At 47.2% G+C, this 21,452-nt stretch overlaps 1 protein-coding gene across 5 annotated transcripts in view; it reads right to left on the bottom strand.

Moving 5' to 3' along the window:
* The window catches only part of NUP214 (nucleoporin 214), a 95,215-nt gene that overhangs the window by 20,818 nt on the left and 52,945 nt on the right, over window positions 1–21,452 (bottom strand). For 4 of the 5 annotated variants that reach the window (XM_019420787.2, XM_019420789.2, XM_019420788.2 and 1 more), the window contains 6 exons: window positions 19,312–19,387; window positions 17,971–18,049; window positions 15,289–15,379; window positions 12,959–13,020; window positions 9,050–10,882; window positions 6,946–7,016 (listed from right to left, as the gene is read on the bottom strand). In XM_019420787.2, coding sequence (XP_019276332.2) covers window positions 6,946–7,016; window positions 9,050–10,882; window positions 12,959–13,020; window positions 15,289–15,379; window positions 17,971–18,049; window positions 19,312–19,387 — 2,212 coding nt within the window. The remainder of the gene's footprint in view (window positions 1–6,945; window positions 7,017–9,049; window positions 10,883–12,958; window positions 13,021–15,288; window positions 15,380–17,970; window positions 18,050–19,311; window positions 19,388–21,452) is intronic. The other variant, XM_019420790.2, reaches the window with a different exon arrangement.

Raw genomic sequence — 21,452 nt, 5'->3', positions numbered from 1 at the left:
ATAATTCTTTGTTTTAGAGGGTTACAGAATGTTCAGCAGCATCCCTGGATTCTAACCCCTAGATAGCATCCCCTACTCGTGAGGACCAAACAGGTCTCCAGACATTGTAATTGTGATATTCCTCCAAAGGGGTGAGGGGCAGAAGTGAACCCATTTAAGAACCACTGATCTATTCCAAGGTAGCGAAGATCTTTTTGCCTTTTTACTCTGGTTGTCATGTTTAACATCTCCTCATAACCATACATTATTTCCCTCTAGGTCCTGAGTCTTTTTAGCTGCTTTTGAATTTTTCGTTTTGTATTTGGTTCTCAGGAGCTGATCTACGACGTGTGTTGGTATGGCTTTCTCGCATTTATTCCGTGCAGGGTTCACAGTTTCTTTGATTTCTGGATCCCTGTTTTTCAATGCATTTGGAAAAGCTTGGCCATTTTTCTTCAAACATTTTTTTTCCCCCTATTCCATTCGGTCTCCTCTCTTTCAAGGACTCTGATCACACATACAATGGACTGCCTGATACTGTTGCACAGGTCATTAATGTTCTGTCAGGTTTTTTTTTTTCCAGTCTCTCTGAGCTGCACTTAAAAAAATAATAATTTGTATATATATATATATATATATATATATATATATATATATACACACACACACACACACACACACACATATATATACACACACACACACACACACACACACACACACACACACACACATACTTATTATTTTAAGCAGGCTCCATGCCCACTATGGGGCTCGACCTTACCACCCTGAGATCAAGTGTTGCATGCTCTGCTAACTGAGCCAGCCAGGCGCCCCCACTCTGAGCTTCATTTTAGGTAGTTTCTACCGATGTCTGTTCAAGTTCACTGTTCTTCTGTAGTATTCCCTCTGCTGCTATGCCTGTCTAATCCTATTTTATTTCAGATGCTAGATTTAAACTTCAGATATCGATCAGGACTTTCTATTTATTTTCGTAATTGCCAATGCTCTGCTGAGATTCCTTATTCAACCGTTCTTTTCTCTTCCTGTAAATCCTTGAGCACAACAGTTACTTTAAAGTCTCTGCCTGCTAGTTCTAGTATCTAGACCAGCTACAAGTTGTTTCTGGTTGTTCTCTAAAATATGATTGTGGGCACCCTTCGTTTTTGCTGCTTCGCAGTTCTGGGCAACAAGAGATTACACAACTGTGCAAGTGCTTTCTGCTTTTTGGTCCTGCCTTTACTTCCTTTCCCTCAACAAAAGTGGGGGGTCAGCGGATAGGGATGCTTTTTATATTGAACAAGTCATTGTACTTGCAAGTCTTTTAGGCCCTGGTTGTTGTTCTTTTTTTTTTTTTTTTTAACATCTTTATTGGGATGTAATCCATATACCATACAACTCACTGATTTTAAAGTATAAAATCCAATGGTTTTTGGTGTATCACATTATTAAGTTTTTAAAATGGTGGCAAAATATCATCTTGTCATTTTAAACCGCTTAAGTATACCATTCGGTGGCACTAATTCTATTCACGATGTTGTGCGACCATCACCACGGTCTATTTCCAAGGCTTTTTCACCACCTCAACCCAAATTCTCAACCATTAAGCATCACTCCCATTCCCGCTCCCTAACAGCCACTGGGGGTCTCTGGTCTACTTCCCTGCTCCATGAATTTACCTGTCGTAAATACTTCATGCAAGTGGAATCATACACTACTGGTTCTTTTATGTCTGGCTGACTTTATTTAGCATAATGCATTCGGGGTCCATCCACACGTAGTATGACTTGGAACTTCTTCCTTTTGGAGGACTGAAGAATATTCTACTGTGTGTACAAACCATATCTTGTTTATTCAGTCATCTGTTGATGGACACTTGGGTGCTTTCTTCCTTTCAGCTATTGTGAATAACACTGCTGTGAACATTGGCGAACAAGTGTCTTTGACTTCCTGCTTTCAATTCCTTTGGCTATCTACCCAGTAGCGGAATGGCCGGGACATCTGGTAGTCCTGTGCTCAGCTTTTTGAGGAGTCACCAAATCGTCTCCCACAGCAGATACACTATTTTATATTCCAACCAGCCTCGTGTGAGGACTCCAATTTCTCCACATCCTGGTCAACACCTGCTTTTCTCGGTTTTTGTGTTGTTCAATAATAGCCACTGGAGGGCTATGAAGCAGTGCTCTCATCGGTCATTTGTTTTGCTCCCCCCCCGTTGCCAGTAATTTCTTCTGGCTTCTTCTGTACTTCTTGCCAGTACATTTCCTCAATCTGCGGCATGACCTTCCTTCCACCTTCCCAAACCCAGACCTGACACACGCCCCCAGCATCCGCCGTACCATCGCGCTCACCTACGTCGGGCTCCCCTCTCTGGAAGTCAACTCCACAAGGCGTTCTGCCACTCTGAGTCCCACTGGGACAGACCGTTTTCTCAAGATGGTCACAGCAGTATTTCTAGACCCATGAGCTCTTCTAGAGCAGGAGGTGAAGTCTATTCCCCTCCTTTTACAGCTGGGTGGGATTGCAGGACTGCTTTGAATAACAGGATGCCACACAAGTGACGCTTTGTGACAATGTCATAAAAGGTCATATAGCTTCTGCCTGCTCCCTTTCTTTCTTGAAATTTCTCCCCGGAATCCAGTCACCACGTTGTGAGGAAGCCCAGGCCACAAGGAGAAGCCACATGCTCACGTTCTGGTCAAGAGCTCTAGTTAAGTTCTGAGCCAACAGCAAAATCAATCACTGGAGATATATAAATGCTGTTAGGTTTTGGGGTCATTTGTTACACAGCACAAGATAATTCGAATAACCACAGGGTAGGTGTGATTTCTCCACTATATGGATTTTGCTTGCTGTTACAACAGGAGTTAAGGTCTTCTGGATCCTAGCCAGAATCTACCTTCTACCCTTAAGATTTTCTGAGGATACTCCTATCATCTGAAAGTTCATACGTTTTTACAGTGTGCATCACGCGCTAGCCACAGTCCTACAAAATGAGCACACAGCAATAAATGCAACACAGAGAGCCCCTTGTTATCAGTAAAAAAAAACAAAAAAAAAACAAAAAAAAACTGATTTGAACTTCTGGCCCCTCCAACTGCAAACGTAATTTCTGCGAAGAATATGGGTAGGGCGGCGGGGGGCTAGTGACCAATTCGGAGTTTATCACAGTTAAGTTTTCGATCTCTCGGCTCCACATCATGCCTGTGAGTCCCCTGTGTGGCTCCAATTGATTCATTTTCCTAGCTGGATAAAATTCTATGCCAGGATAATACAAATTCATCTACCCACTGGAATACTGATAAACATTTGGGATGCTTCTAGTTTTTGGTTATTATAACAAAGTTGCTACAAACACTCCCATGACCGGGTGCCCATGCTCTTGAGTTTCTCTCAAAGCACACACATGGGAGACGGAGCTGCCTGTCTTTGTCCAATCACGCCACCTTGCAAGGTGGTTGTACCAAATCACAACCCGACCAGGGGTGGAAGCAAATTTCCTTTGCTCTGCACATTCGCTGGCATTTGGTATCGTTGGGCTTTTAATTTTTGCTGTCGTATAGGTGTAGATCTCTTTGTTGTTTTGATTTGTATTGCTAATTAAGTTGAGTATGTTTCTTGGTCCTCTGGCTACCCTTTAGCTTTTATAGTCTCTTATTTCTTCTTCTTTACACAAACTGTAATAAAATATACGTAAAACTTACCGACTCCAGTGGTTTTAAGCGTACGATTCAGTGGCATCGAGTATACTCACGATGTCGTGCAACCAACAGTATCTTCTTTTTAGAAAACCTTTTGCCTATTTTCTCTTGTGTTTAAGTTCACCAATTTTCTGTGTAGAGAGCTCAATGGGTTTTGACACGTAACTGTTTATAACCGTTCAAGACAGCAAACATCGCTTTAGTGCTCTAAAAGGCTCCTCTGTATCCCATGTTTAATGCCCTAAGACCAATCACTCTTCTGATTTCTATCATGCAAAGTTTCGCCTGTATTTGCCTCTTTAGGTGCCTGTACTCTCGTGTCCGGCTTCTTTCACGTAACACTACGTCTGTGGGATTTACCCCTTTTGCCTCGTAGAGAAGCGGCACGTTTGATTTCGCTGCTTGACAGTATTCCGCTGAATACACATATCACAATTTATTTATCCGTTCTTCAGCTGGTATGCATTTCTTGTTTTTAGTTACTATGAATATACCGCTAGGGACACTCGTATCCATACCTCCTAGTGAACAAAGGCACTCGTTTCTGCTGGTTACGTGTCTAGAAGCAGATACGCTGGGTCAATAGGAATTTTGTGTATCTAGTTTTGACAGTAGCAGGTGCTTTTCCAAAGCGGTTATACGGATTTATGCGCCCCCCCCCCCCAACACGTGGGAGTTTCTAGTTGCTCCACCCCCTCACCAATATTGGGTATTGTCAGCCCTTTCAATTTTAGCCATTTCGGTGGGGGTGTAGTTGTCTTTTTTCTTTTTGATTCGTATTGTTTATATATCCTGAATGCAATTACTCCGTCAGTTTCATAGGCTGCAATTTTCCTATTTCATGGCTTGCTTTACCCCAAAATTAGCAGAGCCGTAATTTTAGTGGAGTCAGATTTTCCTTCTGCCTGAAGAGTATCTTTTAGAATTTTCTTCAGGTCTGCTAGGCATAAATTCTCTCAGTATCTGTCTGAAAAACGTCCTGATTTCCCTTCACTCTTTAAAGATAATTTTCATGAGGTCTAGAAATTCCAGGTAGATAGACCGTCTCTGGCTTTCACTGTCACCGCTGAGAAGTCAGCTGTGAATCCAACTCTTGCCCCTTTGAAGGTAACCCGTCTTTTCTCCTGAGCGCTTTTAATGTTATTTCTTTATAGTTCTGTATAATGGGGCTTGGAATCAGTTTCCTTTTACGCATGGTTTGGCATTTGTTGGATTTTTGAATCTGTGGGTTAGTGTTTTCTACTGGTTTTGGAAATGTGTCTTTTTCTCTAATTCTGTCATACATTCTTTCTCTTTCTCTCTTCTCTGATCGAATGTTAAATTTTCTAAGATTTTGCTTTTACATTTTCCATCTGTTTTGCTCTCCATGATGCATGCCAGATAACTTAATCTGACCTACCTTTTATAGTTCAAGGGTCACCAAAGTATATAGTACCGTGGGCTAAATCCAGACCACTGCCTGTTTTTGTAAATAAAACTTAGTGGAAACATAATCACGCTCATTCATTTATTTACGGTCTACGGCTGCTTTTGCGTAGCATTAGGCAGCTGTGATGGAAACTACATGTGGCCCTCAAGGTCTAAAATATTTACTATCTAGCCCTTTGCACAAAGTTTGCTGATCTCTGTCCCAATGTATTATTACTCTCTTCGGCTGGGTCTAGAGATTTTAGATTTCCAGGATCTTAAATTTCAATTATATTTTCTATTAAGTTCCACGTGCTTCTTTTTCAATTCAGCTATGACACTTTATCTCCCATTCTTTACTAGTATGCCCAATTTTGCCTTTTATTCCTACTGGACTCGTAAAACGATGGCTGCTTTATAGTCTAGGAGTCTTTACAAATGTATGTCTGATGTGTATTCTGGCCCTTGCTCACAGTTCCTTGTTTCCTTTTGTGACGGACTCATTTAGGCGTGGGAATCAACGTCCTTACAAAGTGTCCAAGGCCTAGAGTTAAGTTGCTTTTCGTCAAACGGGGTCGGTGCTGCTTCTGCCGGACATCTGCAGACATCACCATCCTACGATCCTGTCAGGCCACATTCACAAGCCGAGACCAGTGAATCTGGAGCCCCGGCTCGCCTTGGGGGAGGGTCTCTTTTAGACTCCCCACTTTGTGCACATCTCAGTGATCTCTGTCCCTTTGTCCTTTGCAACTATTAAAATAGGAAATGATAATTTTCTCAGATGAATAAATGCCCTCATGGCAAAACTGGCTCTTATGCTCCAATCACTTCCACAGGCACTCATTTTCCTTCGTAAAACACCTTGTCGGCTGCCCAGTGCTTTTCAAACTATGGTTTTTATGTTTTGTCTGCCATGTTTAGCCACGTCCGGCGAGGAACCCGGTTTAAATGACTTAACCTGCCGTTACCAGCTCCGAAGTGCCAAAGATCACGGACTAGGGCAGAGCCTAGCCTTCAAAGGAAAAGGATGATAAAGAAAACCCCTTCTGGAAGATGTGGAAGAAACATCTAATATGCCTGCTGTTTCATTAATTAACGGACAAATACCAAATCCACCTTTGGAAAGCCACCATCGCGTCTGATACATCAGAGTATCTTTCTTTATTCTGATCTGAAAGCAGCTGGCATGTGATGTAACAACGCATTTCCTCCGGGCCCTGCTGCTTTCATGTGTGGAATGGGGATAATAACGGCACCTCCCTTAGAGAGGCGCTAACGATTACGTGAGTCAATCTGTGTAAAGCCCTTAAAACCGTGTGCACACACAGATAACAGCTAGACACACTGAAGCAACTCAGGTCACCGAAACGAGGACATACAGCTTAGTTGAGGGCCCATACGTGGTTTCTGTTCAAAATTATTCTCTTTGTCTAAACAACCATTTAAGAAGGTAAAAACTATTCTTAGCTCAAGGACCTTAAAAAAAACCCAGAACAACAAAGAACAAAAAACAAAACACCACAAGGCCGAGAAGCAGATTTCAGCCCACGCACTGTAGGTCAACCCCTGGCCTAGCAGAACAGGCAGAAGATTGATAGAACTCACGCACTGTGCTTTTACAGTGCTCTCCTAGAGGACTGTCAAAAAAAAAAGGGGGCTCAAAATTGTAGTGATTCTCTCGAATCAGAGGCTGAGACTTCCGTGTCCCCAAGGGAGCTAAAGAAGGCAGAGCTTGAGAACCATGTGAGGCTGTTTGCTGGCGTTCGACACACAGTTCGAATTGATTACGCTGTGTGGGAACAACGTGGATGGGTCTGACACATGTGGACACGAATGGAGGCAAACACACATCATTTACCTGGCCGAAGACTGTCCCGCCCGTACTGGCTGCTTGACCAAACAAAGAACCAGTGTTGCTAGACCCAAAACCTGGAAAATAAGAAGAAAACAAGTTTAATTTGGATGAGTCTTTTACGACATCAAGTATTTTGTTTTCAGATGGCATTCTAAGATACCGGATAACGAATGGACTCAGGAATAAAATCTGTTTTCCTATATAGGCAATGGAGAAAATTGAGTAATGAAGGCCTTTCTCGGGTCATCGTTAACGTTTTATTAGACTGTAAATTCCCAAATCCTGAAGACTGAATCCTTGTCTCCTGCCAAACCCCAGGCTGGTACGGACTGCAGGGTGGGCCACGCTCAGGATAGCTTTTCCTTACTTTGCGGTCAAGGAGTCTTTCCAGTGACTGACTTAACGTCACAAATGTTTTTACTCCTTGGTTTCCTGTGATCTCAAACACCAGGTTCTCCTGAGGTACTTCCTCTTTTTTCTAGGTGGCGTAACAGGGCTGAGGTGCTGCTATGAACTGGGCCTGGGAAAACCGGGCGGGACTGCATGTTAGCAACCAGAGAGCCCGAGCCAAGGAGCTGGAAGATGGGAGTTCCATGGTCATCCCTGTCACTGATCTCTAGGTAGGTGAGCTCAGGCAAGGCTCAATTCCTCCACCAGGGCTGGAGCAGACTGCTCAGGTACCTTTCCACGTTGTTACCAGATGAAAGAAGATTGCTTCAATGGTTCATACTTGTGTCTGAACAGTTTGATTATACTTGTGCCTGAGGGACTGTCAAGTTCAGACTGCAGAGAAAAGGATGCTCCCAAGAGCGCGCTGAACACCCTTCTCTTTAAGCCTCCCCAGGCCTTTCCCCCTTGCGACACCGCATGAGCGCATTCCCCAGAACTCAGGCCGGCCTCCTGACAGGGCAGCAGGTGGAGCTCAGAACTGTCTTTCGGCACTCTGTCTGTCCTTGGAGCTGAACCTGGCAGGAGCTTAACAAACACTTGCTGAAGGAAGGAAGGAAGGAAGGAAGGAAGGAAGGAAGGAAGGAAGGAAGGAAGGAAGAAATTTCCATGCTAATAAATTATAAACCATCTGCAAATAAATCATCACCAAGTGAACGAATGGGCAGTCACTTATACTCTTGCCCACCAAGAAATCATTAATCCCTGTTTCCCCCCTGCGGCCTAACTGCTGAAGAAATCGCCTTTCCTTAGATAATTACTAGAAACGGAAACTTAGAAAATATTCTCAAATTGTCCTGTTGATAACTTGTGGAAGTGAAAGCAGCTGAAATGGACACGCAACAGTGGGTTATGTTTTACTTTAAAAAGTAGTAACATTTAGGGGTGCCCGGGTGGCTCAGTCGGTTAAGTGCTGGACTCTTGGTTTCGGCTCAGGTCACGATCTCGCGTTTCGTGAGCTTGAGCCCCGCGTCAAGGCTCTGCGCTGACGGTGCGGGGTCTGCTTGGGATTCTCTTCCTCTCTCTGCCCCTCCCCTGCTTGCGCGCTCTCTCTCTCAAAATAAATAAATACACAAACTTAAAAAAAAAAAAAAGGAACATTTAAAGATTTGGGTTGTCGTTTTTTTCTTTAAAGTACGCTGAAAACAGGCAAAAAACCCTTTTCAAATGTAAGTATCTGCCCTTCTAGCAAGCAAGAAGGTGTCAGAGGAGGCAGGATATGAAACGCTGGCAGGGCAGTGAACTAGGACGAGGCACCCCGGAGTCTGGTTCTGGCTCCACGATTAGCACCTCATGACATTAGATGGGTCTCCTCGAGCCTTGACGGTTCGGGACGGAATAGCCTCCAAAGCAACTTCCAGATTTAAAGGTTCCGATTTAGGAGTCGTTCGTTATTTGCCAGGACCTTAAGCTAAAGACGCCTGCGTTCTTGCCCATGGAACTGGCTAACGGGAGAATCTGCCGAGCAGCCCAACTGCAGCCATGGTGACGAGGCCAAGGAAAGTCGCGAGGCCGCCAGCGCTCCAAGCGCCCTTTTTGCATTTCTCGTTTTCCCTTTTCTTTTAACTCAAAAGCGATACAGGGTTTTTTTGTTTTTTGTTTCCTTCCCCCGCAAATATTTCAAACGACAGAGAGGACAGAGTCTTCCGTAAATTCTTACCTGAAGCTTGACAAAAGCTAAACCCAGAAGATGACGTGGTCGTGGTGGCGGCCGAGGTGCCACCGAACACGGAGCCTCCCTGCCCGAAGCCGGGGCTCTGCCCGAACGCGGGAGGGTTGCTCTGGCCAAACAGCACCCCTCCTGTGTTGGCAGAGGACTGTCCGAACGAGAAGGAGCTGGAGCTGCTGGTGCTGGAGGAGGCACCGAAGACGTTCGCGCTGGTGGACGCGGAGGTGGAGGCCGCGGGCTGGCCGAACGCGGGCACCGAGCTGAACCCAGGCTGGCTGAAGGAAAAGACGCTGGCGGGGCTGCTCGTCGCCTGCCCGAAGGCCGGGGCCTGGCCGAACGTCGTCTGTCCGAACACCCCGGTGGCCGACGCGCCAAAAGCGGGACCGCCGAAGCCGGAGCTGCTGGCGGGCGGCGCGGCGGCGGCGGTGGCGGCCGCGCCTCCCGCCTGTGGCCCGAACAGGCCCGGCCCGGAGCCGGCGGCCGCCTGCCCGAACACGGGGGCGGCGGACGGGGCGGTGGCCGCGGGGCCGGCGAGCTGACTGAAGGCGGAGCTGGAGCTGGCGGCGGGCGGCTGAGCGAAGACAGAAGAGCCGCAAGTGGCGGTCCCAAACGCCGCGGTCTCCGCGGCCGGGCTCGGAGCAGCGCCGGAAACGGAGCTGGAGGTCGTGGGGGGACCTGGGGTTTCAACGGCCACGGGGACCGCGCCCGGGAGGGTAGCCGCGGCGGCGGCAGGCGGCCCGGGAGCCGAGAGCGTGGAAGCGGGGGAGGCCAGTTCCGTCTTGACGTCAGGGCCCGCGGGGGCCGCTGGCGTGGTGGCCTCCGCGGCAGGCGTCGCGAGACCGCCGCCGGACGCCGCGGGGCCCGGGCTGCTGACTGCGGGCTGTGCCAGAGCAGGCTCTCTTTTAACCGGGTCAGAAGTCTGCGGAGGAGCCTGGGGAAGCGGGGCTGACGGCGGCTGCCCCGGAAGCGAGGTCGCGGACGCCGAGGCGTCGCCGTCGTCCGGCTTCTCGGATGAGGCCGAGGACGCGGCCTCTTCCGCGCTCTTACCAGAGGACGCGGGCAGGGTGGGAGCAGACCCTGAACTCAGGAGGCTACCAAACGACATCATGGGGAACAGCGTAGGCAGGGGAGCGGCAGTTGTGGCTGACGGTGGGGCAGGTGGGGGCGCTGTACTGCTCGTCTGTTGGCTTCCGAAGGAAAAACTAGTCTTGCTACCACTTAGGGACAGCCCGCCGAAACCCAGAACTCCAGAGGATCCCGCACTGGCTACGGGCAGAGCGCCGAAAATGCCAGTCGAGGGACTGCTAGTGCCCGCGCTGGTGGTGGCTGCCGGAGGGGCCCCTGTGGCTGCGGTCACAGGGGAGGTCACGGGGGGTTCTGCGTGCTTCCCTAACACGGGAGGGCTGGTAAAACTAAACCCCGAGGGGACAGTGGAAGTCTTGGTTGGCTGTGCGCTAGTCAGGCCTGTGGATGGAGCCTTCACGGCTGGCTTTGTAGAATCGTCTGCTTGGCCAACCCGCAGTCCTGAAAAACTGCCCAAAGTCTCTCCAGCCAAAGAACTCGGAAACAGAAGCTCTCCCAACTTGGATGGCGGGGGTTCCGGCTTGCTAGAGGTGGTGGAAAGAGCGATTCCAGAAGGGGCCGCAGGTCTGCTGCTCGAAGGCGCAGACTCTGCCGGAGAGGCAGCGGTGGCTGCAGTGGTGGTTGACGCGGTCATCCCCGAGGGCGGCGAGCTTTCAGGAACCGTCTCATAGAAGGGTTTGCCTCCCCCACCAAACGGGAACGCGTCGAGCTGGTTTGGCTCTTTAGTGGGGGGTGCTGCCCCTAGCAAGAAACAGAAACGAGAAAATGGGTTGGATTTAGCGCAACACGACCCATCACGTTCCAAGCCCAGTCTCCCCTCGATACAGTAGGGACAGATGTTCAACCACAGCGCTTTTCCTCGGGGACACAGAGTGAAGGCTTTTTCACAGGAGCGCTCGCTCTCAGTTAGCTCACCCGGGTGAGGAAGGCAAATGTCCTTTTCGTGACCGTTACGTCACAGCAAGCACACAGCACCGTGTGAATACAGGAAATTCACAGTACTCTCCCAAAAGAGAAAAAAAAAGGTATCTTGTCTCGTTTGCCCCGTGTGCGCTTTCCTCGAGAACATTTGTGACGCGGTGCTCGCCTATGGACCGCCCGGTAGGCCGGGAGTTGATCCAACATGGAAATTCCTGCTGCGTTTTTTACGGACTAAGAAAGTGTCAGTCCACAGACGACTATTTTTACGCACAACAAAGGGCTACTTCCTAGTGAGCGCTTTTACAGAGGCAGTGTGGCCTCCTGGTCAAGGGCATGGGCTCTGGAGCCGGGTGCTCTGCCGCTTGCTCGCCGCACCACTCTGGACAAGCTACTTTACCTCTCTGGGCCTCAGTTTCCCCATTTGGAAAATAAGCGTAGTAAGAGTAGCTACCTCAAAGAGCTGTTATAAACATAGAATGGAATACAGGTAAAGGTCTGGTCAAACAGTAAGTGGTCGATAAATAAAAGTAACCCACTTTTCTAGTTTACGAAGTAAAATTGGTCTATTACAGTGCTTACTGATATTTCTAACTCCATGTTGTTTTAAGAAGTCTGGCTGTCACAAATTCTTGGGAAGGCCGCAGGGCCCCAACTCCCCGGGGGCCATTTCCTGTTGTATCACTGCTGTTACGGAGCTGCCTATGGTTCTGGATCGTTGTCTAGTCTCGTAGTGATTCAAATGTTTACAGAATTACCACTGCATTTCCCTACTGTCTGACTTATGACCTCCGCCGGTTATTATTTTGTTCCTCTTAATCCTTTTAGATCACGGAGTTGTTTTTGCTCTGGAAAGTGGGACAGGGGAGAAGATGAGCCTCGGGGGTATTCTGCCACATCTAAGTGGGCAAAGGTTACGAAAACAGTTTAAACAATCACTATTGTAGAAAGGAAGGAAGGAAGGAGACCATCAACCCTTTAAGTGCCACAGACAAACCAGGTTTAGGGAGTCTGCTGTGCTTTCAGCCCCCGATCTGCCCCCAGATCTTAAGGGACCCCTTTTTTCCCAAAACCTCCTCCACTCGAGCTGGCACAGAGGACACGCTCAAAACACGCTTGTTGAGCGAACGGAGGGAAGACGGTCAGTGTGTTGTTCATTATAGGGAAGATCTGGAAATAACCTAAATATTCGGCAGGTAAATGGGTTCAATAAATCACAGAAACCATGTGGCCATTAACACGTGACATTCATATATGATTTCCAGTAACACTGGAAAATTCGTAAGAGCCTGTGTTAAAGGAAATGAAGCAGAAGAGGAAACAAAAGAAATACAGAACCTGAGGGGTACGACAAGGGATTTTAGAATATATCACTTTCATAGGAAGAGCTTGCTTTTTCAAATAAAGGAAAAATCAACTTAGTTCTTTAAACGGAGAGCTAGAAGGCACTTAAAAAATACATTTGGTTTCTTTACAGGTCCTCAAATTCTCTTAACCATTAAAAAGATGTCGGTTGATGGCTATGTAACAACACACAGAAGGACGAGTGTGTTTGCCGACAGGTTATCCGGGAGAGAAGACGAATCCGGTCTTGTGAGGATGAGCAGACGGAGAAAGGAATTCTAATTCACATGTTAACATCCGCATTTAAAGCCCAGCCTTGCTTTCCCAGAAGCAAATCCGTTCCTTGTTCTGAATTTAAAAAGTCAACAGGAGTCCTCCCCTTTAGTTTCTTAAATGCGGCTTATTTCGAAGGCACACTGTCAACACCAAACTTGCTGCAGATGCTTTAAGCAAGACTCAGCAGCAAGGAAAATGTCAACACATCTGTACAAAAACCCAGCACCTGTTTAGAGAAAACACAAAAGAAACGCTGCGCCGTGCAGGGAGAGACTGTACCTTGTGCGGCAGTGACATTAGAAGACGGGGTTGGTGTGATTATCCCAAAATTAAAGCCAGTCCTAGGGAGCGCAAGGAGAGAGGTTAAAGAGGAACAAACACCGAAGGCACAATCCTGCCCTTCTTAATGTTACGTTCACAACTCATTTGTACGATTGATCTGCTCGTAGGCACTCACAACCGAGACGATAAACGACAGCAGAGTAAAAGCGTGGATATCTCAGAGGCAGGAAGCCGCTCCCAGATCTCGAGGTGGGGAGCGGCAATCGGTGGGCGAGGCCAGGAGGCCCCGGCGGGGCTCTGCAGCCTGGGTGGGGACCCGTGGTGCGGAAAGCTAAGCAGTGACGGAGATGCACCGGGCGTGGGGGGCGTGGGCACGGTGGCTGGGGCAGACCGTCTGCCCCGGGACGGAGGCAAGGGAGCCGGGTCAGGGAGAACCCCTGAGAAGCCACCCCGAGATCAAAGGGCTCATCGGGAGCACGCCATGCCGCTAGCGGACGCGGAGGAGAGCACGAACTCTGAGCCCTCGGCTGGGAAAATCCGGTCCGAAACCTTTGTGGACTCCCTCTATCAACCTCTCTCTCTCCTAACGTAGATTTTCTTCAGACGTCTTGACCTAAGTCAAGACACCACGGTCAAAGGACAAATTCGGCACAAGCGGGAACCAGAAGAGATGACCCACTGTGATCAAAGTTCAAATGGCCAATTTAAAACTACAGTTCTAAGGCATCAGGGGCCAAGCACGGCAAATACAGTAAGTACTGTAAGGACTTAGGTTTTGCTCACCCATCAGTGCCTTCCTCGAATGGACAAAAACCATCCAAGAAGATGTGTTAGAAGCATTTTATCACATCACAAAAAATAATCCTTTCTTTGTCTCAACCTTGGTGACGAAATTTTATCTAACAGAGGTGAGCCACTGACCCGGGGACCCAAACCTTTTCACCTTATTTTAAAAATGGGAAGAAGAGTATCCGTTTGCAGCAGCGAAGACTGTTAAGTGTTTGTAAAAGAAGCAGTAACTCCCGGCGCCAACCTACTCTCTCAAAGTGGCTCCAAACGATCTTTGAGAGGATAAAACAACGACTTACATTAAAGAAAAAGTAATCTGATAATTTCCCCCTCAAATTCTATTCTAACCCCTCTTGCTCTTGACGTGTTATGGCTGAAGGACACTCAGGAAACAATGACATCGGGGGAGAGACTGTGGGAAGCAGAATTCCAGTCCCAAGAGCACAAAGTGAAAGGGCTTCAGAGGCTTTTCTACTGGACCTGAGCACGCAGGCTTTCCACGGGCAAAAACCTTCGGACAGGTTTTTATCTCCGCTCCACAGAGCCAGCTCCCCTCCGGGAGGAGGAGGACGCTCCGGCCCCCTTCACGGGGTTCAACAGAAGTGCCTCGGGCACAGAACAAAGGCACCCACCCTGTGAGGCGAATCAAGGCTCCCGTGGAATGACGGCCGGAAGACTTTTCCATTTTTCAAAATGACTCAACTTTACAGGTACAGTCATCATTATTCTTAAAGAAATGGGACAGGAACATTTCCCCTTATCTCCACAAGACCCAGATTTCCAAAGGGCTGTGGTCCTTCACCACCTCCTCTCAGTGGAATGTAGCGCCCTCTCGAGCAGGAGAGCCAATCTCAACGTCACCCCCAGCCCCCAGATGGCGTCGGAACGCAAAGAGGTCAGTGTCATAAGCTAGAAGACCAACCACAGAATCTGACACAGACCCACTGCTCAAAGAAAAGGAGGCTAACCCTAGAAAGCAAAACAAATACATCTATAGTAACACATATATACACTTGGGACGGAAAATGGGAAATACAGTTGGCCCTTGAACAAGGCAGGGGTCAGGGGCCCCCACCCCCATGCAGCTGGAAATCCACTTAAAACTTCTGACTCCCCAAAACTTAACCACTAATAGCCTCTTGCTGACCGGAAGCTTCACTGACATCATCAACAGTTGGTTGACCCATGTTATGTGTACGACACGCTGCCTTCTTACGATACGGTAAACTAAGAAAAAACATTACGGAGAAAACCAAAGGAAAAATACATCCATGGTATTACCGGAAGCTACGGGAAAAAAATCCGCGTGGGAGCGGACCCATGCGGTTCAAAGCCCCGTTGTTCGAGGGTCAAGTGCAGGCCTGCACGAGGATGATAAGCTAGTGTTGCTGACATCCTATGTGTTACTGAAGGTGGTAAGAGCTCTGGGCTCATATGCATTTAATAAGCAGATACATATACCTACTGACGGTAAAACCGGGGGAAGCTACCTATACGGTTGCTGGCGATCTGCCACAAAAATCAAGTTTGTTACTGACCCTGATGGAGAAAATGAGAAAGGCTTGCTGAACTGCCCAGCAGCAGATGGGGTAGAAGTCACAGCTGTTTCTATCTTGGATGCCCCTGGCCCTGAAATTATGGGAAGAAAAAAAAAAAAAAAAAAAAAAATGAGAACATGACACGAAAGCTGTTAGAAACACCGTTCCAGGTTGTCGTTCTCTGCGGGTCCAGCCTGTGGGCCTCACCGTGCTCTCCGACAGGTCAGGTCGGCATCAAGGCCCACGAACTTACTTGCTCGCCGGCTCGGTCAGTGTTAACTCCAGACCAAAACAGGCCACGCTCTCCTCTCCAGAAAAGATACCAAAAGAATTCGAGGGTAGTTTAAATTGAAACCACTGAAAGTAGTTCTATAATTTTATGAGAATTTATAATAAAGTTTTAGAATGATGGAAATATACACTGAAGGAAGAAAAAAAAAAAAAAAACCCAAAGAGAAATAGGTTAGTATGTGAAATATCTCTGAGTAGTGACTTCATGACCATTTGCTTTCTCCCTACCTTTCTGTATTTCTCAGAGTGGATGGTTTTATGTTTCACAAATAACGGCTTTTTTAAAAAAATTACAAAGGTCATACGTGAGTACTGCCACACAGCAAAGCTAAAAGTGCAATCCATTCTCTTCCCTAGGTTCAATTTCACTGTAACTACTCATTAACGGTCTGGGGTATTATCTTCAGTTTTCCCCCTACTGCTCCACTTTAAGAGGGGGAGGAACAGGGAACGCTACATTTAAAAAGCCCAAAGCAAATCACACGTTAAAAAAAAAAAAAAAAAAGGACATTCTCCTCAAATGAGTACAGGGTAGAGGATTTTTAAAGCTACTATAAAGCAATGTGGTGTGTATAAGGGTATCTTGTGCAACCTTGGTCATCATCTTGAAAAATCAGAAACGATCTCAACTATCAGCACAATACTGGTAAAACTTAACAGGGTGCAGGTCCTCGGCTGCAATTAAGACAAGTGACGGAGAGGGGTGTCAGATCTGGAAAGATGAACAGAGTATGTATTGTAATGGGGGGAGGGCAGGTACCAGGTTCCAAATCAATAGACACAGGACACACCTATTTTTGTTTGAAAAACAACAATGAAGTAACCTTCCAGACACGCAGATTAAATTAAGGGTGGTTATTTCTGGAACTCGAATTTAAGAGGCAGCGTTCACTTTCTACCTTATAGGTCTCTTCACCGCAGATGGTTTTGTGCATTTATGGTAGTTTTATAATCAGAAAGACAACAACGGTACTTCCATTCTTAATTAATAAGAGAACTATTTTGCAAACTTGGAGACAGTATCTTCAGGGAGATTTTTCTACCCTCAGACGTCCTCTTCCTTTGGTTACCCAGCATGTGAAAACACAAGTAAACGTCTAGCAATGAAAGACAGGATTTCACAATCACTGCTGAATCATGCACGTCAGAAATATCTTTGCAAGTCCCGCTAACTGTTTAAGACGTAGGTGAAGCAAAATTTCTTAGACTTCCTTAGTTCTTAAGTTCAGGAGGGACAAAAGCTCTCTAAGGTGGGCCTTGAAGAGGCTGGGATGTGTGGTCTTTCAAAACTTTCCAAAACATTAGCCAGAAATGGAAACCAGCTTCTTAATCTGAATCCTTAATAATCCTAACGGAATTTTCTTCTAACTGAAAACTTCAGATCCCAGTCAAGAAGGGAGACATGGCTCCCTCCCCTGGAAAGCCTGCCCGGTAACAGCCAGTCCTGCACTAATCCACATTCTGGACAACTGAGGGGTACGCACTAACGAGTGCAAGGCCTATTTACTGAAGATGAACCCAATATCCAGCTTTCGATTCTAGAGAAAGGCAGAACGACTGTGCAGCTGAGGAGAAGACGATGTTCGGAAAGTGGGCGGCTCGGTCTCTAACGGAATTTGCCCGGACACCCACCTGGGAGCATGAGCGAAAACAAAAGCCGGAGCCCAGGGAGTGGCATACACGCAGAACCGCGGGGGGCACAAGGCCCCAGAAGCCAAAAGGAACACAGGCCAAGTAAAGGGGCAGTAAAGAAGGGGCCAAGGGAAGGGGATGCTGCGAAGACCCCACATCATCAGCATCTACACAAGAGAGCTCTTCTGCTTGGATTGGTTTGGGCAATGTGGACCCCTTGGTCAAAGCACTGACGGTGACCGTAAAAACTACTAATCTGAGCTAAGGATAACTCAGCTCGAATGGGTACTGGGAATTGTGTGAAGCCATAAAATCGGGACACTGACATCACTATCGTCTACTCTGAAATTTTTCTATTACCACAGATCTGTTTTCCTTTCCGCATTTTGCAAGCTTTGAATGACCACTGCGAACCAAGAGGACTTTTCAGTCCTTTTAGTAGAAGAATACGGCTCGAGTTCCACTCCCCTCCCGTAACTTTGATTATCCGGCAAAAGGCCAGTGAAGACAACACAATTGCTCCTTTTCAGGAAAAGCATTTTAAGGAAGATTTTTCTCCTACTGCGCTCAAATTTCAGAAGTCTGCAGGGCTGATGAAGGGCTCACAGATTTCCTGGACATTCTTCATTGACTGAAGCCTTCCAAATATCTCTTTACTTGATTTCCTATGTCAGTGGCCTCTGTGATCTAGAATACTAAACTCTCTTGTGGAGGGTTTCTTTCACCTTGATTTTCACTAAAATGAAAATGCAAACTGACCTGAGGCTTTATCACCAGATGACAACTGACCGGACACTGGCGTGGGCCCCGACGGCTTTAGGGAATTTATTAGAGATCCCTGTAACAGAACACAGGCAGAACATTCATGTGAAACCATTAACCATCCTTTAGAATAAAGAAACACGTAAAATGAGAACATAATTTAAAAGTAAGCAAGCATAAACTTTCATTTAGTTTAATTTTTAAAAACCTTATAATCCAAAGTCAGTATGTTTAAATGCTTATCGTGTGTAAGAGTATACCAGAGCATGGAATATTCTGCAAGCTCCAAGAATACAGTCTTGCCTACCTAGCTTGTGGCTATTTTCCCAGCACCCAGCACAGTGCCTGGCGCATAGGAGGCACCGGAACATCCGGTAACGAATAAGGAAATGAATGAAATGGGTTCTGGCTCTCAGTACACGTATAATAAAATTAAAAAGTGGAACTGTTCAGCTTCTCCATCTCCAGCGAATGTTCCTTTACTCTTATTGGTTATGACTTCTCCTTACCCATGTGTTGTTCTCCAAGGTCAACACAGAAACCTCCAGAAGAAGGACCAAATGCTAAACGCTTAAATGCCATTGTAACAATCAGAGAGCCATGCTGAGAACTCACAAGAGGCAAGTTGTGAGGTTCAATCTCAAACACAATGTGAAATTACTCCTCTCAGAGACAGGTGAGAGTGGCAGAGAAACCAGGTCTTCTCAGGGAAGGTTTCAGGGATAGCTTGATCTATCTGTCAGCTGTCTCCAATTGTTTTCTTCTGGATTAACTGTTTACTATATAACTGCTTACAAGATTTTTGTTAAGAGACGATGCTCATCAGGCAAAAGCCTAAGCGTAGACGTAAGGGATACCACTGCGCACGCAAGCTCCGAAAAACAGGGATTGCGGGAGAAAGCCGGAGAAGCCACCCCGCCAAAGCACTGATCCTGAAAGGTACGATGTAAAAGCCACAGAGGGAAGAAGGTACAAGAGCCGGCCTCCAGCTCTGGCTCCAGCATTTCCTAATCGTGTGAGCTTGCACCCGTCACTTGTGCCTCAGGTTCTCATTAGGGAAACACGCATAAACACCTGCCCCGTCCTACCGCACACGGTTGTCGTGTGGGTTATTGAAGGTAACGTCCAATGAAAGTAAATCACACGCCCAAATCACCCAAACGATCGTTAAGGTACTGGAACTGTGACCCAAGATTCCTAGAGGCAGAATGTCAAATGGCCTACAAAGACAACCTCAGGTCCTGTAGTTTGTTAAAACAAAGCCGAGACTTGAAACAGTACTGTCTTCGAAGACAGACGTCGCAAGGCCGTTCACGAGAGCAAAAACCAGGAAGTCACCTGTTTAGCCGGGTTGGCAGCTGCCGGAGTCACCGCTGGGTGGGGCGCTTTGGCTGCAGGGTATGGCACCGAAGAGCTGAGAAACACAAAAGCGTACACTCAAGAGAAAGGCACGGGGGTGAAAATGACCTTCATCTCTGTGCCTGCCTTCTAGCCAATAAATGATACCAATATCGGGCAGAATCTGTTTGGGACCCTATCCGAAGTCATCTGACACTTTTCTGAAGAATCGCTTGTTGAAATGAAATTTGCGTCTCCAGCATAAAAGTCAAAGCAGTGAGCTTAAAACTTTTTTCCTTCCTGCCATCCTGAGAATGAAAGTTAGAACTATTCAGAAGGAGAGCTTTTTTCTTACCTGGAGAGTAAGCCCCCTCCCGTCCCCATCCCCGGTTCTACACTCTGGGGAATTTAGAACTCGTACGCCTAATGCTCTTTTCCAAGCCTGAGTCTAGACACAAGTCTAGAATCGTGCCGGATTCTCTTTTCCAAGCCTGAGAAAATGTTCCACTGGACCCACGGGTTGTACATGATCTGCTGTGATAAATGGCTCCAAAGTGTTTCGCAAAGAGGAGACATTCAGCTTCTCACAGCAACCACCCCCGAGAGCCCAGTGCTCGCCAGGTCAGCGTACAAGAGAGTCAAATGTACCGCTGTTCCGTATAACCTGCGCCTTTGCTGCAGTCTGAAAGGGTATCTGCTATTTGTAGAAAAGAGATCTTTACGTTAACTCTGAACGCGGTGTGCAGGGAACGGTTATTTCAGTAATTATTTAGTGTTCGTGTGTGAGGGGAAAAACCGGCCTGCTTAATGCAATCAAGGATAAGAGTTCTATTCTCGGCTCCTGGGAGCAATTCATTTATCTGTCCTCAGTCCAAAGCTACCCTGGCTGGTAAGTATAGCAATAGTAGCTGTAGGATCTGGTTTTCTTTTTCTCAATTCCCCCTAGGCTAGGGAGGATTGGTATTTTTCCATCAAAAAATTAATGTGGAAGAGGAAAGACAAAAATAAGCCCATGCCTCACGGAAGAAAATTATCAAACGATTTAGCAATCTTACAAGCACCTCACGATTCTCGGCTGGATTAATACAGAGACCTTCCCAAACTTTGTTAGATTGAGACAAGAAAAAATGGAGTCATTTGCAGTGAAACAAATCCCCTTCGCTTTTCCCTGAAGACAAAAGAAGCTATAAATGTGTTCTCCGAAGAAAACAAGTCTCTGTTCCCCTGAGATGTCCCACCACAGGAAGGAGGAGTGTGCAAGCAAGGCTTCTGGGGCTGAGAAAGCCCCAGGCAGACATGGCAGACTGGGGAAAATGTGGTCTGAGCTCATAAAAATCACAAGGGAAATAATCTTTTATGCTTTCCCAAAGACAAACAAAAAAGAAACTACTGGTAAAAATGAAAGCAGCAACTTATCCAACTTTAGAACATGTTTTTACGCCCAAAACTTAGTTATGACGCGACGGTAAGTTAAACCACGCGTGAAACAGGGTGAGTGTCATCACTGTTCCAGTTGCTTGTGATAATGCTATCGAATCCCTCGGGGATTCCGAGTCCCCAGACACACATCAGGAACTCCCACGCCGGGCCGTGTGACAGCCCTGCAGAGAAATGCCGTTCGGCGCAGTTGCTGACAAACCAAAGGACTACACTGGATCTGTCGTGACCCAAGAGAGCGACAGAACAGAGCGGTGACTTCATTCCACTTTCTAGCAGCGCAGGCCTGACAGGGACGGTCAGAACCTCATCTGACGGGCTCCGTTCCAGAAAACAGAAGTCAGGGGACCGCAAGCGGAAGCGGCACTGCACCGGCGCTCCAAGGAGACACCTGACGGCAGAGGTCTGCGGATGGCGTCGCATTACCGGTGACACTTGAGCGCTTTTTTTTTTTTTAAATGCTTTTTGTAAGTTTATTTTGAGAGAGGGAGAACATGCACAAGTGGGGTAGAGGCAGAGAGAGAGGGAGAGAGGATTCCAAGCAGGCTCCCTATTGTCTGCACAGAGCCCGATGGGGGGCTTGATCTCATGAACCGTGAGATCGCGATCCGAGTTTAGATGGAGCTTAACTGACTGAGCCACCGAGGCGCCCCTCGAGTGCCGCTTTAAAACACGTGAATGAGGGGCACCTGGGTGGCTCAGTC

The sequence above is a fragment of the Panthera pardus genome, unplaced genomic scaffold, assembly GCF_024362965.1.
Source record: "Panthera pardus isolate Hobbes unplaced genomic scaffold, ASM2436296v1 HiC_scaffold_20, whole genome shotgun sequence".
NCBI classification, from domain to species: Eukaryota; Metazoa; Chordata; class Mammalia; order Carnivora; family Felidae; genus Panthera; species Panthera pardus.
Note: the sequence above shows the minus strand (reverse complement) of the source record. Positions and strands in the feature narration are given on the sequence as shown.